This window comes from Pelophylax lessonae (assembly GCF_965119305.1).
Source record: "Pelophylax lessonae genome assembly, chromosome: 11".
In the NCBI taxonomy this organism is placed as follows: domain Eukaryota; kingdom Metazoa; phylum Chordata; class Amphibia; order Anura; family Ranidae; genus Pelophylax; species Pelophylax lessonae.
In genome coordinates this window covers 180,639,787-180,659,332 of record NC_138778.1, presented here as the reverse complement: position 1 = coordinate 180,659,332, position 19,546 = coordinate 180,639,787, and the positions used below count along the sequence as shown (strand labels likewise).

The following is a 19,546-nucleotide window of genomic DNA, read 5'->3' as shown; positions in this document are numbered from 1 at the left end:
GTTTTATTTTATTTTGGATGTTTTTGACGCTTGCAGTCTGGTGAAGAAAATTGCATGAATAAACCAAACTGTTGTTTGCAACCACTTCTCGGCTATCTCCTTGTGTAACGAACCCCCCCAAGGGGTCATCCACACCCGCCACCGAGCTAATCTCCCACAATATATATATATTTTTTTTTATATACATTTTTAACCCACTGGTGCTGATATAAAGGAAGAAAGAAGTCTTCTTCCTCAATTTGCAATTTGCACCAGCTTCTCGTCCAGATTCTCCAGCTCTGAGCTGGAGAATCTGGGAGGGAGATATTTCTGAGTAACGGCTGTGAGATCTTCAGATCTCACTTCCATAAACTGACCGTTTGTGACAGAACGGTCATGTACTGTGATGTGAAGCGGAGAACATCTCCGCTTCATAAACCGGTATTCACCAGAGATCAGCCATGATCCTAAGGATAACGGCTTTTGTCCGGTTCAAAAACGGACACCCATGTCTGGTAGCAGAGAGGTAAAAGTTTCTCATGGGGAAGAATAACTGGCTTGAGCTAAATCTAGAATGAGATCAAGATACTCCAAAGGTCTGAACTGTCCGCAACACCTTGTATGTCAGAACCTGTGATAGCCCTTGGAAACCACCTCCTGTACCCAAGACTAACAGACGCCCCCCCTTAACTTTGGAAAATGGATTTGTCCTTTGCTGCTGATGAAGATTTGTCAGCAGGTTTGAGGGGTTTGGAGTTCATGGCTGAACTAGGCAACTGGCTTTTTGAGGTTATAGCCTGGGAGTAATGAAAGTAACTCTTCTTAGTTAAAGGTGGGGGCATGAGTCATTCCTTCCTGAGGCCTGAGTTTCTTACCCCCGAATGACATCCTTAATGAAGGTGTCTAAGGAAACTCCAAAGAGATGCTGCCGCTTGAACGGGATGCCTAGCAAACACTTTTTGCATGCCTTTTCCACAGACCAGCATTTCAGCTGAGGAGTCATCGATGTATTCACCAACAGGAGACTCATACTGTAAAAAGAGATCTTATTTACTAACCCATCAATGCAATACCTGCTGGCATAAGCTCTAAACGCTGCATAAACAGTGGATCAAATTGGAGGGAAACGTAAAACCTTCTTATGGCCCTAGTTCATTCCAGTAAAAACTGACAGACTAGCATCAAGTCCAAGATAGGTTGTAGGGCAGGGCCAGCCAGAGAAACAACATTTTTAAAAGAAATTCCAAATGTTTATCGGCGGGAATGGGATATATTAGGGAAAACAGGGATCGTTAGTGCTTTACTAAGACAAAATACTGTCTGGTCTACAGCCAGAACAACCCACTTCTTAATAAAAGACTCCTCAAACACGTAAAAAATTACCAAACATTTGGGAGGAGTGGAGGGCTTATCAGAAGTGTCCCAGTCATCCGGAATTAGCAGGTTTACCAGGAAGGTCGTCTTGGGGACTCATACTGCTGTGGAATTCTCCTGGGAGACAACTGCAGGCTCAAAGGCAGAGGACAGCATTCCAGACTATCAGTGTCAGGCTTGGGTGGGTGGATGCATTGCAGACAGCGCTGAAACTGTTAGTGGATAATCCATTTTAGCGGGATTGCTACCCATGTGTCTGTGATCTGACATATTGCGCTGCGAGGCAATGTAGTTTGGGTAGAAGACTAAGTCTTGGGTACTTACAACTTGCTGCTGATAGCAGGAGGGATTCAGTTGATGGAAGGTTACCAGGTTACTGTAGGCAGACAGCAGAGACCAACTGAGGAAGATCCCTTTGTCACTTGAGATAAGGAGCAGTGGCGGGAAGATGTTACCGCAAGCAAAATTGTGGAAACAAAAGGGATTATTGCTCAGTCCTTCAGCATTAAACCTTTCTGCAGTAAACCAATAAAAAAATGGGGAAAAGGATGTCCAACCATCATAATAACGAGGTAGTGAGTCTTCAGAGGCTGGGTCACACCAGAGGCTGTGCCACATTTCTGTCCCAGAAAGTGCTCCACAGCTAACTAATAAAGTACTCTCAAGTCTGGTCTCAGATTATAATCCAGGCTAGTCCCGCAATCGTCCAGTCCACCTGGGTCCAGGCACAATCTCTAAAGCTAGTGCTGAGGATACGCCGATCAAAACAGCTGAAAATAGAGACCTGCTCAAACAGCATGAAGGGGATGTTGATTTAAAAAAAAAAAACAGGAAAAAATAAAAAAATGTCTAGTAATTTTTGGTTAAACTTTTCTCATTAGAGAAAAGACTTCCACCCACCTAGGACTCATGCGTGCTGGAATGGGAGGGCTTATACTGGGTCGGTCAATGTTTTGTTTGACAATGTCCAAATCCTCCTGTAGGGGGCCTTCTTAATAAATAGTATAAGTTTTCAAGCCTCCTAAATTGTTCATTATTTGTATTTCACTATATTGGCATTATCAATAAAAGAATTCCAGGGTGTGGTCTGGGGCCATGCTCAATTAACCCAAAGGAAAACTCTGACCTTTGTACGTTTGTTCTAAGATATCTAGGATCTATGGGAAGGGGGTTCTCCTACAACACATATGAGTCACAAACAGACAGGGGTATTGTTTCCCTGGAAATCCACTTTAGGGTATATGTTCCTTTTATTAAACAGCACATGATGGTATAATCACTGCTTTTGTGTTATTTTTTCTTACATAAAAGGAATTCTGACTTCTTAGCATGTGCAGTCTAGTTTTGCATAAGGTTACATCTGCGTTGGGCAAACAGATAGGATCTCCATGGACACTTCCTGTAAGCTTTCAGACTCTAGTGCAAGAACAAGCCTTGCAGTTCCACTTTTTGGTTTATTGTGAGTGTAGCATTTTGATAAAACCTAAAGATAAAAATTAAGTGTTTAAACAATATTCCATCACCATAGTGAAACAACTTTATAAGATTTAGTGTGCCTTTAAGGAATTGGCACCCATGTTCCTAATGGCCTTTCAGGCATCGCTCCAACCATCAAGGGGAGCTCTAGGTGCTGATCTCATGGGGCTGAGTAAACCTCTTCAAAATGATTCTGGAGTTTGTCAGGTTTCATCTTACATAGACACACACACAATCCAAAACTGCAAAGCAATAAATCAAGCCCATCCTTTTCACTGTCTTATTTAATCCTTAAAATGCTATTGTATCGCTCACAAATTCTTAACTCTTTCATACTGGGGTCATTTTGTGCCTTTGTGATTCTAATCAGGAGGCATAAGTTTTTCTTTCACATCGCTAAAGTGCTTTATCACAGTACAGCAATCTCCTTGACATTAGAGACCGTAAGAAACCATTCCTCTTCTGTAAAGCAGCATTATTTAGGCAGTACTGCAATGTCAGGTGATCACCGCCAAATGACAGTGATCACCAGCTGGCAATTCATGTGCTCAGCTCCCTTTCCCTGCCCAGTGACAATGAGGCTTTATTTACTTATCTATTCTACAAACATGCATTTTGTCCCATAATGGTCAATATTTTTAGCACCTGTTTATCATTTTCAAGCCTTGCTAATAATTACTATGGTAAATCACAATTGTATATTAGTAAATTGACCTTTATTAATGATAGTAACAACCTACTTACTGCAAGTTTACAGCGCACATTCAAGCGTACACTTCCATTAATGCACTTTAACATGTGAATGGGGTCGTTTAGAGTACTGGGACAAGGGCCTCTGGCTCCTAAGGTGAGGATGCCAAAGTGTGCACTTAACCAAATTTGACATACAAAAAAATCAGGGGAAAAGCGAACAAATGAGTTAATAAAAATGAATTAGGGTTCACCGAGACCCCGTTCAGACAGGGGCGACACGACTTGGTGGGGCGACTTGTGAAGTCGTGGTGCACCGCGACCTCGGCGCCACTTGCACGGACTTCATATCATTGAAGTCAATGCAAGTCGCCTCCAGGTCGCCCCAAAGTAGTACAGGACCCTTTTTCTAAGTCGGAGCGACTTGTGTCGCTCCTATTAGAACGGGTCCTGTGCTAATCAATGGCGAGCGACCCACCGCGACTTGTCAGGCGACTTGGTCGCCTGACAAGTCACGCTAGTGTGAATGGGGTCTAAAGGTCAAAGCAGACCTTCCTAGTCTATACCTATGGACACACAGAGTCAGCTCGGGAGCTAGCCTATACTAGTGCCCCCATAGCAAGCAGCAGTGGTGGGCACTCGGCGGGGGAGGAACCAGGAGCAACCAGCAGGGGACCTCGGAAGAGAAGGATCTGGGCTGCTCTGTGCAAAACCATTAGAGGCTTACAGAGGTGGGAGAGGGGAAACAACAGTACACAAATCTTCCCAATAAATGGTGGTACAGGGGGGGCATGTCAGCACAAGTCTGATTGTTGGGGGACAGGCTTCCAGCACAGCCAGAAAACTGACCACACTTGGAAGGATGTGCTTCTATGCCTAGCGTGGTCAGTTTGAAATAGGAAAGCGGGGGACTGACAGGATCACCAGATATTTCACACAAAGGAAACAATACGAAGAGGAACTGAATACTTTTTTACACAAGCACATGGCACAACAGACAGATATCAGTATTATGAAATGTTGGGGTAACATATTTTTTAATTCATAAGAGTGTACATAAAGTTCAGTATCAAAACATGAGAAACATTTTGCTTAATTCTGTATAGTCATGCACAACAGCCAAAACTTAAAGTGATTGTGAAGGCAGAAGGTTTTTCTATCTTAATGCATTCTATGCATTAAGATAAAAAATCCTTCTGTGTGCAGCAGCCCCCTTCATCCCCCCCCATTACTTACCTGAGCCCATCTCTATCCAGGGATGTTGTAGGAGAGAGTCGGCTGCCCAGGACTCTCCCTCCTAATTGACTGAGACAGCAGCAGGGCACCATTGGCTCCCGCTGCTGTCATTCAAAGTCAGTGAGCCAATGAGGAGAGAGAGGGGGTGGGGCCTAGCCACCGCTCTGTGTCTGAATGGACACACAGAGCTGCGGCTTGGCTCTGGTGCCCCCAAGGAAAGCTGCTTGCTGTGGGGGCACTCGTATGAAAATTTGGGCTGCCCTGTGCAAAACCACTACACAGAGCAGGTAAGTATAACATGTTTTTTTATTTTTAAGCAAAAAAAAAGAGACTTTAGTATCACTTTATATAATGCTAATGATTGCCTATGACCCATTATTTTAATTGATATAATGAAAATACTAAATTATACATTAAAAAAGTATCTGTGTATGTCCTCCATTACTTGGCCCCTATACAGATTTGCCACAGGGCATGTGTATGTCTAAGTGACATAATCTATCTACTGATGGACTGACAATATATTCAGTGTTTTTTCCTATAAACTGTTGCTCTCTTCTTTTCCTCTGAGACTTCCTGTCTCCGTGTTTCTTTAAGTTGCTGATTTAGCTGGGAATTCTTTCCAACAGCCATATACTGTATGTAACAAATCACAGTATCTCCCCGTCTGGTGTATGTCGGGTGCAAAGACACGTGTTTACTGCATCTCTGCTAAAAGTACTTGAGAACTCCTTTCTCCAAAAATAATGTTGATGAGATTTGATAAATCTCTTGCATTAATCAGCAGCATACCTTCCTTCTTTCACAGTAGGGGTGAAGATGAGAGACACAGAGGAGTAGGGAGGAAAAATAGGTTGGGGAGAAGAAAAGGAAAGAGAGAGGGCAGAGGGTGGGTGATGCAGAGACAGATAGAGAGGTAGGACAGCGTTTATTTGGAGAAGTGATGTCATATAGGGCAGAGCTGCGAATGTGTCTCATTGTCACACAAACACCTGAAGCATGAGTCTAAAAAAACAGCTGAAGCCGGTAAGTGCATGCAGGGTGGGTGCTGGGGGGCATCTGCGACTCTTTTGCAGTTTTTACAGCCTGACACCTTTTCTTACCACCTTGTCAAATTATCCGCTTTGCCCTTCTTTCCGCAAAGCTCTTGTCTCTGCTGGTGGAGTCCAGTGCCCTGCCAGAGAGGACTGCTCTGTTTTGTTCATGTATCTAGTCAACAGTTAATACAGAACGACTTTCCTGTCAATGTTGTATTCTAACCAGACCATTCTCCCCCCTTTTCATTTATCCCTGGGTAAATATGAGCGCAGAGTTATATTGAGCAGGGAGGAGGGGTTCTGGGATGAGCTGGAGGGGGTGTTGTGCAAACCATAACATCATACAAGCATCTCTGTATAGTGACAGTTTATCCTGGCTCTGATCTGTGGCTGAGCACTCTAAACAACCTACCTGTGCATATGCCTGGGAGGTAGGTGATACCCTACCCTAATCCTCCATGTCTCTTTCTGTATTTATTTTATTATTTGCTCTGTTTTGCTTTGTTAAAAGGGATAAAATTCATGACTTGCATTGATGATATAAATATAAAGCAGATGTATTTGTTCCAAACAGTCTGTTTGCCAGTCCTTTCCCTTTGTTGTGTAAGTCCCTTTGATTCTATGTTGCTCAGATGTCAATTCTGTTTATTTTCACTTGATATTTAAACAACTTTTTGCCATTGCAAAACCTGTGAGGATTCTGTAAGCCTAACACTTGTTCTGCTAAACATTTATATAGCACAGCTAAGACGGAAACAGTACTAACACCATGGTGTTAAAACCGTACGCTGCTCTCAGTTCCTCACCTAACATCTGACACTGCAAAGGATTCTATTAGTTAGTGCTTTGTTCTATTAAACATTTGGTGATTAACATGCACTCCAACAATGCTACTGTGCCAAGAAAATACAAACTACCAGTTCAGTATGCTTTAAATATTTGCATTCACATCCTATGATAGGAGTAAATGAACCACTGTATCAGTTTATGAACATATAAATATATACATCTTTAGGCTCCGTTCACATGTCAGCGTATGGATCGCGGGCAGAACCGACACGGTTCCGCCCGTGATCCGGAGATTATTGCAAATCGCGGGACGCCTGTGCGTTGCCCGTTGATTTGCAATGAGCGATGTTGCCGCGATTTCCGCCTGCCGAATCGCGGTAACATCGCGCAAAAAAAATCGCGGGACGCAATACGCTCCAAAGAAGCTCTTGTACTTTTTTGGGCGTAATGCGTCCCGTGATTTTTTTTTTTCGCGATGTTACCGCGATTTGGCAGGCGGAAATTGCGGCAACATCGCTCAGCGTTTGGGGGGCTATTGCAAATTAACGGGCAACGCACAGGCGTCCCGCGATTTGCAATAATCTCCAGATCGCGGGCGGAACCGCGGCGGTTCGGGCCGCGATCCATACGCTGACATGTGAACGGAGCCTAAAAAACAGTTTTCTAGGAGGTTATAACTTCCATTTGGCCTTGTTTACAAACAAGGCATACAAGTAGAGAGGCAATAATACCGCAGCTTTATAAAAATGGATTCATCACTTTGCCAAATTTCAGCTGCCGTTTTTCTATCCTAGGTTGGAAAGTCGATGATTGCATTTAGGAAAAAAATATTTTCGTTCCTCCAGTTTTTGTTATCAAAGTGAATTGAAAGGCAAGAGAGCATGTTACCCTATGATATAAAGCAAGTAACTTAAAAAAAGGTTGCAACAAGCATAAAGTGTAAACTGGCCACGTTAGAGTTTTGGGACTCAGGAAGGCTCTATACGCTAGCACTAGATTTTTATAGGTGAAGGCACTTTCAAATGATTAACAGTAGCTGCCCATTGTGGGAACTTTTGGCCGTAAGTTTACCATCAGGCCACATAAATACCCGTCACCAGAAATACACATACATGGGGTTGGGGGGTGGTTGGTCCAGAGGGCAGTGCAAATGACCAGTGTGGTCTAAAGTTGACTGTGGACCTGTTGTCTACACTGCTTCAAAAATACCACTAGATGAAAGCAAAGCAAAGCATACTCCTGTAGTTACATGCAGGTACTCCTGTAGGTACCTGCTTTACATGAAACATTTTTGCATGCAAATTATAGGTCTTTATACATACACTATATTACCAAAAGTATTAGGATGCCTGCCTTTACACGTACATGAACTTTAACCGCTTGCCGACCAGCTGCCGTCGTTTTACTGCAGCAGGTCGGCTCTGTCCCGCGAAACGACGTACCCGTACGTCGCTTCGTGGGACCGCTAGCGGGGGCGCGCGCATGCCACATTGGCCACAGGGGGAGCCAATCAGCGGGTCCGGCGGCCACGATTGCCGCCGGGCACCCACGACCGCTCCTCGTGGAGACAGAACGGCGGTCTGCCATTTCTTAGGTCAGGAACTGATGGTGGACAAGAAGGCCTGGCTCGCAGTCTCCGCTCTTATTCATTCCACCGCTGTTCTGTCAGGTATGAACACAGGAATCCTGTGTTCCTCTTATTTAAGAACACAGGTCTCTGTGTTCATGCAGCAACCCGTCCCCCCTCCCCCCACAGTTAGAAAGCACCCCCCTAGGGACACATTTAATCCTTTGATTGCCCCAGTGTTAACCCCTTCCCTGCCAGTGTCATTAGTACAGTAACAGGGCATATTTTTAGCACTGATTACTGTAGTAATGTCACTGGTCCCCCCAAAAGTGTCAAAATTGTCAGTTAGGGGTCCCATCTCTCTGCCGTAATGTTGCAGTCCCGCTAAAAATCGCTGATCGCTGCCATTACTAGTAAAAAAATAAATAAATAAATAAATAAAAATGACATAAATCTTTCCACTAGTTTGTAGATGCTTTAACTTTTGCACAAACCAATCAATATACACTTATTGGGATTTTTTTTTTACCAAAATATGTAGCAGAATACAAATTAGCATAAAATGATAAAAAAAATGACTTTTAAATTTTTTTTTTTGGGAATGTTTTATAGCAGAAAGTAAAAATATATATTTTTTTTTCAAAATTGTCACTCTTTTTTGTTTAGCGCAAAAAATAAAAATCACAGAGGTGATCAAACACCACCAAAAGAAAGCTCTATTTCTGGGAAAAAAAGGACATCAATTTATTTGGGTACAGCGTTGCACGACCGCGCAATTGTCAGTTAAAGTAACGCAGTGCCGTGTCGCAAAAATGGCCTGGTCATAAAGGGGGTAAATCCTTCTGGTCCAGAAGTGGTTAATGGCATCCCAGTCTTAGTCCATAGGGTTCAATATTGAGTTGACCCACCCTTTGCAGCTATAACAGCTTCAACTTTTCTGGGAAGGCTTTCCACAAGGTTTAGGAGTGTATCTATGGGAATGTTTGACCATTCTTCCAGAAGCACATTTCTGAGGTCAGGCACTGATGTTGGATGAGAAGGCCTGGCTCGCAGTTGCCGCTCTCCTCATCCCAAAGGTGTTCTATCGGGCTGAGGTCAGGACTCAGGTCTTTATGGACCTTCCTTTGTGCACTGGTCCAAATCATTTGGTGGCAGGGGGATTATGGTGTGGGGTTGTTTTTCAGGAGTTAGGCTTGGCCCCTTAGTTCCAGTGAAGGGAACTCTTAAGACGTCAGCATACCAATACATTTTTGACAATTTCATGCTCCCAATTTAGTGGGAACATTTTGGGGATGGCCCCTTCCTGTTCCAACATGACTGCACACCAGTGCACAAAGCAAGGTCCATAAATACATGGATGAGCGAGTTTGGGGTGGAGGATCTAGACTGGCCTGCACAGAGTCCTGACCTCAACCCAACTGAACAACTTTGGGATGAATTAGAGTGGAGATTGCCAGTCAGGCCCTCTAATTCAAAATCAGTCCCTGACCTCACAAATGCGCTTCTGGAGGAATGGTCAAACATTCCCATAGACACACTCCTAAACCTTGTGGACATCCTTCCCAGAAGAGTTGAAGCTGTTATAGCTGTAAAGGGAGGGCCAACTCAATATTGAACCCTACAGACTAGGACTGGGATGCCATTAAAGTTCATGTGCATGTAAAGGCAGGCATCACAATACTTTTGGCAATATAGTTGGTATTTAGGCCAAGGTCAACAACGAAAAAAGCAGTTCCCTTGATAAATGACTCACAGTTAGATTGAATTTGGATAGACATGATTTACTTGAAGCATTACAGTATAACCCCTCATCACGGCCACCACAGACATAATTATATGCATTGGCACATCATGCCAGATACAGGCACAATTTCTAATACCATACATACATCCCTTAAAAAAAAACTGTATAAACAAGATGGCCCCAATATATGATAGGCTGAAGTTACAGTATATATGAAACATAAAGCTATTTTGTTTTTGCTTTTTTGGAATATACAGCATGTCACAGCATATTGTTAAAGTGGGAAAAAGTAATCTCAGAAATAGTTTTGCCAATACACAGGGAGAATGTGCAAAGAATGTTGTAGAGGCATGGCATACAAAAATTTAAAACTAAGTATTTCTGTCCTTGTAGCATTAAGCAGCCATCTTAAATGTGATTTGGGGAAAGCATTGCCTTTTCTAAAGAAATTAAACAAAACAGGCTCAAAACATTTAACCTCCACATAATGTTATGGTGGCAGCCATCATCCAGTTGTGCAATTGTAAGCCCCTTTCCAAACAATAAGCCCACTTGTGATAATTCTGAAAAGAAAAGAAAACTGAATTTCTTTCAAAGTTCTGCTTTTTTGCTTTTCTGGCATCCAGTTCCTTGTCAAATCTTAGGCATCTATTCCTGTAGAAAATATCGGGCAACCTATACATTATTAACAGTTTACATCACAAGTTTGGGACCATCTGTCTTGTAGCCAGCACTGGATTTCCACTGGAGATTCCAGGCATTTTGACTTTGACACCTAAAGCAATAGGATTGTCGCTTATGTTTTTACTAGTCCTTACTTTGCTTACAATATCATGACGATGTGTAAATATGCTTAAATGATATGCCTATATTTTTTATTATGATGGGAAATAATGGAGTTTATTTACTAAATGCAAAAAGACTTTGCCAGTGCACTTGCTCCCAGAGCTTGGTAAATGAGGGGAAGCTCTAATGACTTCTATTATCCAATCGTGTGCAAACAAAAATGCAGTTTTTATTTATTTTCCTTGCATGGGATTGGGCATTCTTTGCAAAGTGAAACTTAAGGCCCGTACACAATCTGCCAATTGTAGGCTTGTTAGTATGATGCCTCCGACAGCCGACAGCGCACATTCGGCCGAAAAGAATCTGTCATGCAAGCATTAAAATTTTTGTATGCCGACACCAGAGCGGCCGATTGTTCGCCAGTCAGTACAGAATTCGGCCGACAGACCGCAGATTTGCAAGACTGGGCATGCTCAGAAAAGAAAAACACAGGGAAAGTTAACCATTACATGACATCACTTCTGCAGTCGGCTGTAGTCGGCAAACAAAATTCTTGTGCAGTCTTTTGCACTTTTCAACAGACACCGACAGCCCTGGACAAAAGACGGCCGATCTGTCGGCCGACGATCGGTACGTGTGTACGGGGCTTTAGTCCCATTGTTTTAAGTATTGGAGCAACTGCATGTCCACAGTGCCTTTAGTGAATCCACCCCAATGTGTGTAACAACTATACAGGAAAAAGCTTCCTATTTGTATCTGCTTCCTATAAGCCTTCTGTGCCTAATGTTAAATCCAGACCTGTTAGGTTCATGTCTAGTATTTAGAACATCTTTTGGGTTATTTTTTACTTGCATCTTTAAAAAGGTGAATACAGGTCTGCAAAACTTTTGTGGCTCAAAAAAATTAACCTTCTTTATTTATTTGCTGTAAAATTGGCACTGGGTATTCCAAAATTACAGGCTATTATTCACACTGTAGACTTTGTCCCTAATTTGCAGCTAATTGCCACTTGTACTTTCCTATTTCCTGTGACGGTTCTTTTGCTACAATTGTCCCCAGCCCATTATTGTTAAAGGGCAGATTCTGCTGTATAGGTAAATTTAAGTATATCTTTGTTTGGTCAACTCTATTTCACCTTTCTTTGGTAACTTTGCTATAAGTGCCATATTGAACAGAGATATGTTTGCTCTATCTTTCGTTACTTTTCAAATCAAAGGCTCCTTTAAAAAAGTGTCCAAGTTGGGGAGCCTTTGAAGATATTGATATTTACAGAACTAATATAAGAATAATATTGGAGCCAACAAAGGTGCAGAATCTAAAATAGAGTGAAATCTAATCAGGGCTCATGATATATATCATTTAAGTACAGTATATAAAACAATATTGTAATTCAAAATTTGTAGTGGTAAGGGTTCTAACTATCTGGCAGTGAATTTATTTGATGCTTTATCGCTTGCAAATTCAAGGGTACATAGGGGTTAATCACAGGCCCCAGGGGTTGGGGGAGGGCTCTTCTGCATGGCTGACAAAACTCATGCACCCCGCTGGCTCCCTCATTGATTGGGATTAATTAAGAGCCAGTTGTCTTTCCATTGCCCTTTGCTGGATTGTGCATCGTGTCCATAAGCATTAGCATCTATCTATTCCAGCTAGACAGGAGGAAAAGCCTTATTTAACAGCTGGCTACGGGCGACACAAATTGAACTATATTATACCTAAATACATCGTCAACACGTATGGTGAAATATTTTCATGTGGTAATTTACAATTGCTTTATCTAATTATATATTAGATTTTAATGTTAACAGACACTAGGGTAGGGTTGTAGTCCAGAGCAGGCAGATAGAAAAGACAGATAGATACAAATAAATTTCAATGAGTGCTTTACCTAATGGGTCATTTCTTTCATTCCTCTGCTGTAGTCTACCATCCCATGCCGTCCGTGGCAGGTCAGGTCTCCCTCCTCCTGTTTCATTCATCACAATGTAAAATACATAAAAGTACCACAGGAAGAATGAGATTCTCCCACCTGGATTAGAAAACGTAGGTGAAGTGGAGGGAAGGTGCAAATAAACAACATCATTTATAAAGAACCAGCCCACCTAAAGACTACATTTAGTTAATACATGGTATCAGGTGTGCTTAGCTATCTGCTGTTTTCTTTATATTTTGGGATCTCCCTGTAATAGTTTGTAGCTCTCTTCTTATCAGTATTGGAATTTTGGATACACATCTGCCTTTGTGTCATTTTTATTGCATATACCATAATTTAAAATAAATAAAAATCCATTAGGGTAAGTGGGAGCCACTGCACAGGAGGCAGGCGTGCCTAACAGAATCTGTGCAAAGAAATTTGTAAATGATTTCCCTGGAGACATAGGAAACCGTTAAGTGGTTTAAGGTACCAGTATCTACTAAGGACTATACTGTCAATTGTTGCTAGATCTTTGTACCCATTGACCAGAATGTATGTGTTTGATTGTGGCACAGATAAAGATTGCAAGGTACTTTGGATTCAAGGAATGATGTAAATAGTTTAATGTTTATGTAAAGAGCCAATAATGAATATAGGAGAATAAAATAGTAATTAAGATCCAATAACTGACTTTACACTCTTCACAGGTACTTTCCCTGGGGGCAGACGTATTGCCAGAATACAAGCTGCAGGCACCGCGGATTCACCGATGGACCATCCTCCATTACAGCCCTTTCAAAGCCGTGTGGGACTGGTTAATCCTGCTGCTGGTCATCTACACCGCTATATTTACCCCTTATTCAGCAGCATTTTTGCTGAACGATCAGCAGGAGGAGAAAACCTGGGAGTGTGGCTACGCCTGCAACCCTCTTAACATTGTGGACCTGATAGTGGACATTATGTTCATTATAGACATTGTCATCAACTTCCGCACAACTTATGTCAACATAAATGATGAGGTGGTTAGTCACCCGGCCAAGATCGCCATCCATTACTTCAAAGGCTGGTTCCTTATAGATATGGTGGCAGCCATCCCCTTTGATCTGCTTATTTACAGGACAGGTTCAGATGAGGTGAGTTGACTTTTCATATATTTTAATGTCTTTTATAATCAACAAAACATATGATTTAAGACTTTTTTTTCTCACCATGTAAAACACTTTAGACTCTAACATGGAGGCCAGGCCATGCACATTACCCAGCTGGGCATATCCTCAAATATATGTAAAGCCTCTAGGAGGGTAGACATTAGCCATGCAGCTATACATAACTTCAATACAAATGGTGATAGTAATGGGAATAGCATCTCTTGCAGGTAAAAGTAATGGTCAGGTGTCTGCATCCACTGAGAAAGGGACAATTTGTGTGATTGCAAGAATGTAACTGGGGGTGGAGAGGCAGCAGAGTGTAATTTCAGTGGAGCGTAGCGTGTTAGACAAGAAGTGAAAAGAGTGCCAGAGACTGCGTGAAGGCACAGATGCCACAGAGGTGCACAGAATACCCTGGGAGTCACTAAGGTGTGTATTTCCTGAAGCTAGAGAGGGCTAGTAACAATTCTGCAGAGAAATCAATCAGCTTTCAGGTTTTGTTACTAAAGCATAATTAAACAAGCTGAGGTTAGAAGCTGATTGGTTTTGCTGCAGAATTGTGAGTCATGTTGTCCTCTCTAGCTTTAGTAAATAAACCCCTAAATGACACAGGTTGCTTTGGGGTGCACTGGAGTCACGGGGCACATGGGGTCACAATATGACACTTGATGCTCTGGGGTGCACTACAGTCACGGGATGCACAAGAGTGCACTAAACTCACTAGATGACACAGGATGTTCTAGGATGCCCTGGAAATTTTAGATTGTATCATATTGCTAAGTAAACTAGTTTCAACCCATTTTGGTTCTACAAGGTGTGTGTGTCTGTAGAAACATAAACAGTGGATGGCCACATGTTCCCTGCTAAGTATTGCATTATTTATTGAAGCTATATGAATGTATAAAATAAACAGATATATAACTTGTTAAGTGGAATAACCATAAATATAAAGTATCTGCTTTTCAGTGAAAGCCATGCATTCCATACTTGGCTAATGAAAAAAACAGTGTCACATGAAGTGAGCAGGGTTTGTTTATGTAATGTGCATTAATAACAGAGAGAGATTATGTTTCTTAAAATAAAGAATTCCAAATTTCTAAATTTCTCTTTTAGACAACCACTTTGATTGGCCTATTGAAGACAGCTCGGTTGCTACGTTTGGTTCGAGTGGCCCGGAAACTGGATCGATATTCTGAATATGGGGCAGCTGTATTATTTCTCCTAATGTGCACCTTCGCCCTTATAGCTCACTGGCTGGCCTGCATCTGGTATGCCATTGGCAACGTGGAGCGGCCCTACATGGAACATAAGATTGGCTGGCTGGATAACTTAGCCATTCAGATTGGAAAGACTTACAATGGTACTAACTCGGGGCCCTCCATCAAGGACAAGTATGTGACAGCACTGTACTTCACCTTTAGCAGCCTGACCAGTGTTGGATTTGGTAATGTCTCCCCAAACACCAACTCAGAGAAGATCTTCTCCATTTGTGTCATGCTGATTGGATGTAAGTATATTGTACAAATGGTTAAGCCTCTTTATAAAGGAAAACAAAACAAAATCAAAAGCCATTGGGAAGACAAAGAAGTGAATAGTACACTAGATCTAAATTCTTTTTGTAAATAACCCAAGGAGGTTAACTCACTCTCTTGTTTTTTTCATGCATTTTGCTTTATTTTTTTATAGCAGGCAATGCGCATGGTATGCAAAATATCTATTTATTTCAGTAGATGTTCATACTACCATAAGTACAGTATATTGAAAAAGTCCCTTGTGTTGCAATCAGCTAAATAGGGTCCATCAATGCACCTGAAATTTCATGGCAACAGTAACTCACATTGCCATGCATTTTCAGAGGCACAGTGATAAATTTTTGAAGGATCCCACTCATCTGACTTGTGTGTACTTTTAGAAGAATCTGGTGGGAACTTGTTTAAGCAATGTATCAGGTCAGAGGTAACATCAGTGCTCTAACATGGACTTAAGAACGTCTGCACAGTCCTAGTGTTAGGACAAAGTAAGCAATGATTGTTCTCTTTTTAAATAAATAGGCCTATAAACTCTTAACACAGGGCTGGAAAAGGCTTTGAGGAGTACATCTCACCATACCCACAATAAAACATGCTGAGGAATGTGCTAGAACTTGCTGTACTAAGAGGAATATGTAGGCTGCCATTGCTGACCTATTCTTATGAAAATTCTAGTTGCTAGGTTGTCATGCCGATTCTAAGGCTGGCCATAGGGGGTTAATTTATTTTATTTTTTTTAATCAGCTAGTAGGCTGATTAAAACAGAACAACAGAAGCAAGGTGAATGGAGGAACCCCCCCCTTCTCTGCCATTTTATTCTGACAGCGGTACTTTACAGCTGACTGATCCACAAAAGTTTTCCAACATTCTTGTTCGCTGGAAGTCGTTTGTTAGTACTTACTGAACCAGATCATTTTCGATCCATCTTTGGCCAGCATAAGACTTTAATAATTTTAGACCTCACCTTTAGACTGGGCATAAAAAATGCTGCGTATACAGGTGTTTGGCGTTCTTTCCTTGAGCCTGTAGAAGCAATTTTTCCTTTAGCCTGTAGAAGCAACTCTATGTTAGCCAAAGTGTCAATGCACATTTGGGAATTTACAGGCATGTTTGTAGAGTAGCGTTTACAGACTGCAAAAATATGGATTTTTTCCACAGCTTACCTGTAAAATCCATTTCTTGGAGTACATCACGGAACACAGAGCCATATTCATTACATATGGGTTGTACACTACCTTTAGGTGAATGGACACTGAAAACCAATCATACAGGAAGTCCCCCTATATAACCCCTCCTATACAGGAAGTACCTCAGTTTTATAGCAATCAATAAATACCCCATACAAGAAGGGAGGGACCTCTGTGTCCTATGATGTACTCCAAGAAATGGATTTTACAGGTAAGCTGTACAAAAAATCCATATTCCTTTATCGTACATCAGGGGACACAGAGCCATATTCATTACATATGGGATGTCCTATAGCAATGCACCTGAGGGGAGGAGGACACCATAAATACCGCCATCAGACCACAAAAGGTCTACATAGCTGCCTGCAGAACACTACGGCCAAATACAGACTCCTCCTGGGTCCTAACATTCACTTGATAGAATCTGGTGAATGTATGCACTGACAACCAAGTCACGGCTTTGCAAATCTGAACCATAGAAGCTTGATGGCGAACTGCTCAAGAGGCACCTATTTTTCTGGTAGAGTGTGCATTCACCAGAAAAGGTGGAATGTTCCCTTTCAAACCCTACGCCTGGATAATAACCTGGTGAATCAAAACCAGAAATCGTAGACTTAGATGCTGCCTGCCTTTTTCTGGGCTGGCAGTATGAACAAAAGATCGGTCTTACGAATCTAAGCCGACCTTTTCAAGTAAGTCTTAAGAGCACGTACTACATCAACAGAATGTAGTAACTTTCCCCCCTCTGTTTGAGGATCTGGAAAAAAGTAAGGCAGTATATTGTCCTGATTCAAATGAAACACGGACATCACCTTGTAGATGTGGATGTAGAGTCACCCTATCGTGATGTAAAATCAAGAATGGCTCTTTACAAGAAAGAGCTGCTAGTTCTGATACTCTTCTGGCTGAAGTTATTGCAATCGAAAAGACCAATTTTCTGGTCAAAAGAACCAGGGAAATATGCCCCATGGGCTCAAAAGGCTGTTTCTGTAAAATTGCCAGCACCAAATTTATATCCCCAGGACACAATGGTGGCTTCATTGGTGGAAGCATACATAACATCCGTTAAACTAAGGTTTGAACCAAGGAATACGAATCGATCGGTCTCTGGAAAAAAAACGACAAGGCTAAAATTTGACCCTCAATAGTGCTTAAGACTAATTTCATATCTACCCCTACTTGCAAGAAGGCTAGAATTCTCCCAATGATATATTTGCGGGGATGCCATTTCCTGGCTTCACACCAGGTAAAGTAAGATTTCCAGACTGTAATAAATGCCTCTAGAGACTGGTCTTCTATCATTTATCAGGGTAGAAATGGCAGGGCCAGATATACCTCGCTCTCTCAAAATCCAGGCATCAATAGCCAAGCTTAGAGACTGTAAAAGAATGGTGGGATATCAGACCCTGAGAGCGCAGATCCGGAAGCAGTGGAAGAACCCAAGGCTTCGCCACTGCCAGTTTTTGAATTTCTGCATACCAAGACCTCTTTGGCCATGCTGGAGCAACCAGAATTACTGGTTTCTCCTCTAGATGGATTCTGCGAACAAAACGTGGCAGCAGCTGAACTGGAGGAAAGGCATAGATCAGGGAAAAACTCCTCCCAAAGCATCCACTCCAACTGTCAGTGGATCCCATGGTCCTGGACACAAAACTAGTTGTTGAACCTGGATGCCAACAGATCTACATCTGGGACCCCCAGCGTTGGCAGATCAATGCAAAGATCTCGGGGTGCAAGGACCATTCCCCTGGAAACATCTGTTGATGACTCAGAAAGTCTGCCTGCTAGTTTTTTATTCCTGGAAAAACCTTTGATGGGCCTGAAAAATAGGCACGTGAAGATATGCATCCTTGATGTCTATGGATGCTAGAAATTCCTCTCCCTGCAGGGAGACACTGACTGAATGAATTGACTCCATACGGAAAGTATGAATGTTCAGAAACTGGTTCAGAGCTTTGAGATCTAGAATAGGTCCAACGTCTCCATTTGGCTTGGGGACTATGAAAAGGTTTAAGTAAAAACCCCTGAATCTTTCGTCCTCCGGCACTTCTGTAATTACTCTTTGGGACCTTAAATAGAGAGATATTTTTAGAGGATCTGCAGGTATGTTTGACCTTAAAAACCGAGGATGCAGGATCACCCGAAATTCCAGTTTGTATCCCTGCGAGATGGTGGAAATAACCCAGTTGTCCTGAATTATTTCTACCCAGGCCTTCGAGAACCGTAGCAGCCTTCCCCTTACCCAACTGAGTGGGGGTGCCCCTTCACAAGGAAGGCTTAGAGGTAGACTTGGTAGATCTCTGGGTCCAGGGTTTCTTCTGTACTTGCCCTGAAGGCTTGGTCCTAGATCCAGACAGCTGGGGCCGTCGCAACTGCCTTGAATTAGAAGCACTGGGAGTCTGAGTGCTGGGAGTCTTAAAAGAAGGACGTTTGATTTTCCTCGAAACAGGTAGTAACGCACTCTTCCCCACGAAATCCTTTGGATATATTTATCCAGATCATCACCAAATAGGCGGTCACCATGAAAGGGAAAGTCAGCCAGCAACTTCTTACACATTAATTCTGCAGGCCAGCTTTTTAGCCATAGGATTCTGCGTATATGCACTGTCAAAAGAGCAAACCGTGACATTTGCTGTATGGAGTCTTTAGGAGAATCCACTGCAAAACATAAAGTGCGAGGTAGATGTCAAATCTTTCACAGACTCTCCTTGAGAAGGAACCGTCCAGGACACTCGCTTAATACGGTCTTTTAAAGACTGACAAACTCCTATAGCTGCTACTGCTGGTTGTATCACAGACCCTGCAACAGCAAAGGAGGCCTTTAGTAAACATTCCAACTTCTCTCTGGCTGGATCTTTAAAAACCTGGGCATTATCTACAGGACAAGTTAAACTTAACTGAAGAAATGGCAGCATCCACAGTGGGCATAGTCCATTTTCTCTTGAATTTTTCCTCCATAGGATACAATAGTGAAAACCTTTTGGGAGGAATAAAAATCCTATCAAGATGATCCCAATCAGCATACATTACCTGCTCCAAGAGCGGATGTAAGGGAAAAGCCTGAGGGCTATGACGAGGGCGCACTGAGC

The 19,546-nt window shown here is 42.3% G+C and overlaps 1 protein-coding gene across 2 annotated transcripts in view; it reads left to right on the top strand.

The window, feature by feature from the left end:
* The window catches only part of KCNH6 (potassium voltage-gated channel subfamily H member 6), a 352,494-nt gene that overhangs the window by 250,618 nt on the left and 82,330 nt on the right, over positions 1 to 19,546 (top strand). For both annotated transcript variants that reach the window (XM_082271267.1, XM_082271266.1), the window contains exons 5-6: positions 13,301 to 13,726; positions 14,855 to 15,248. In XM_082271267.1, the coding sequence (XP_082127393.1) occupies positions 13,301 to 13,726; positions 14,855 to 15,248 (820 nt within the window). The remainder of the gene's footprint in view (positions 1 to 13,300; positions 13,727 to 14,854; positions 15,249 to 19,546) is intronic.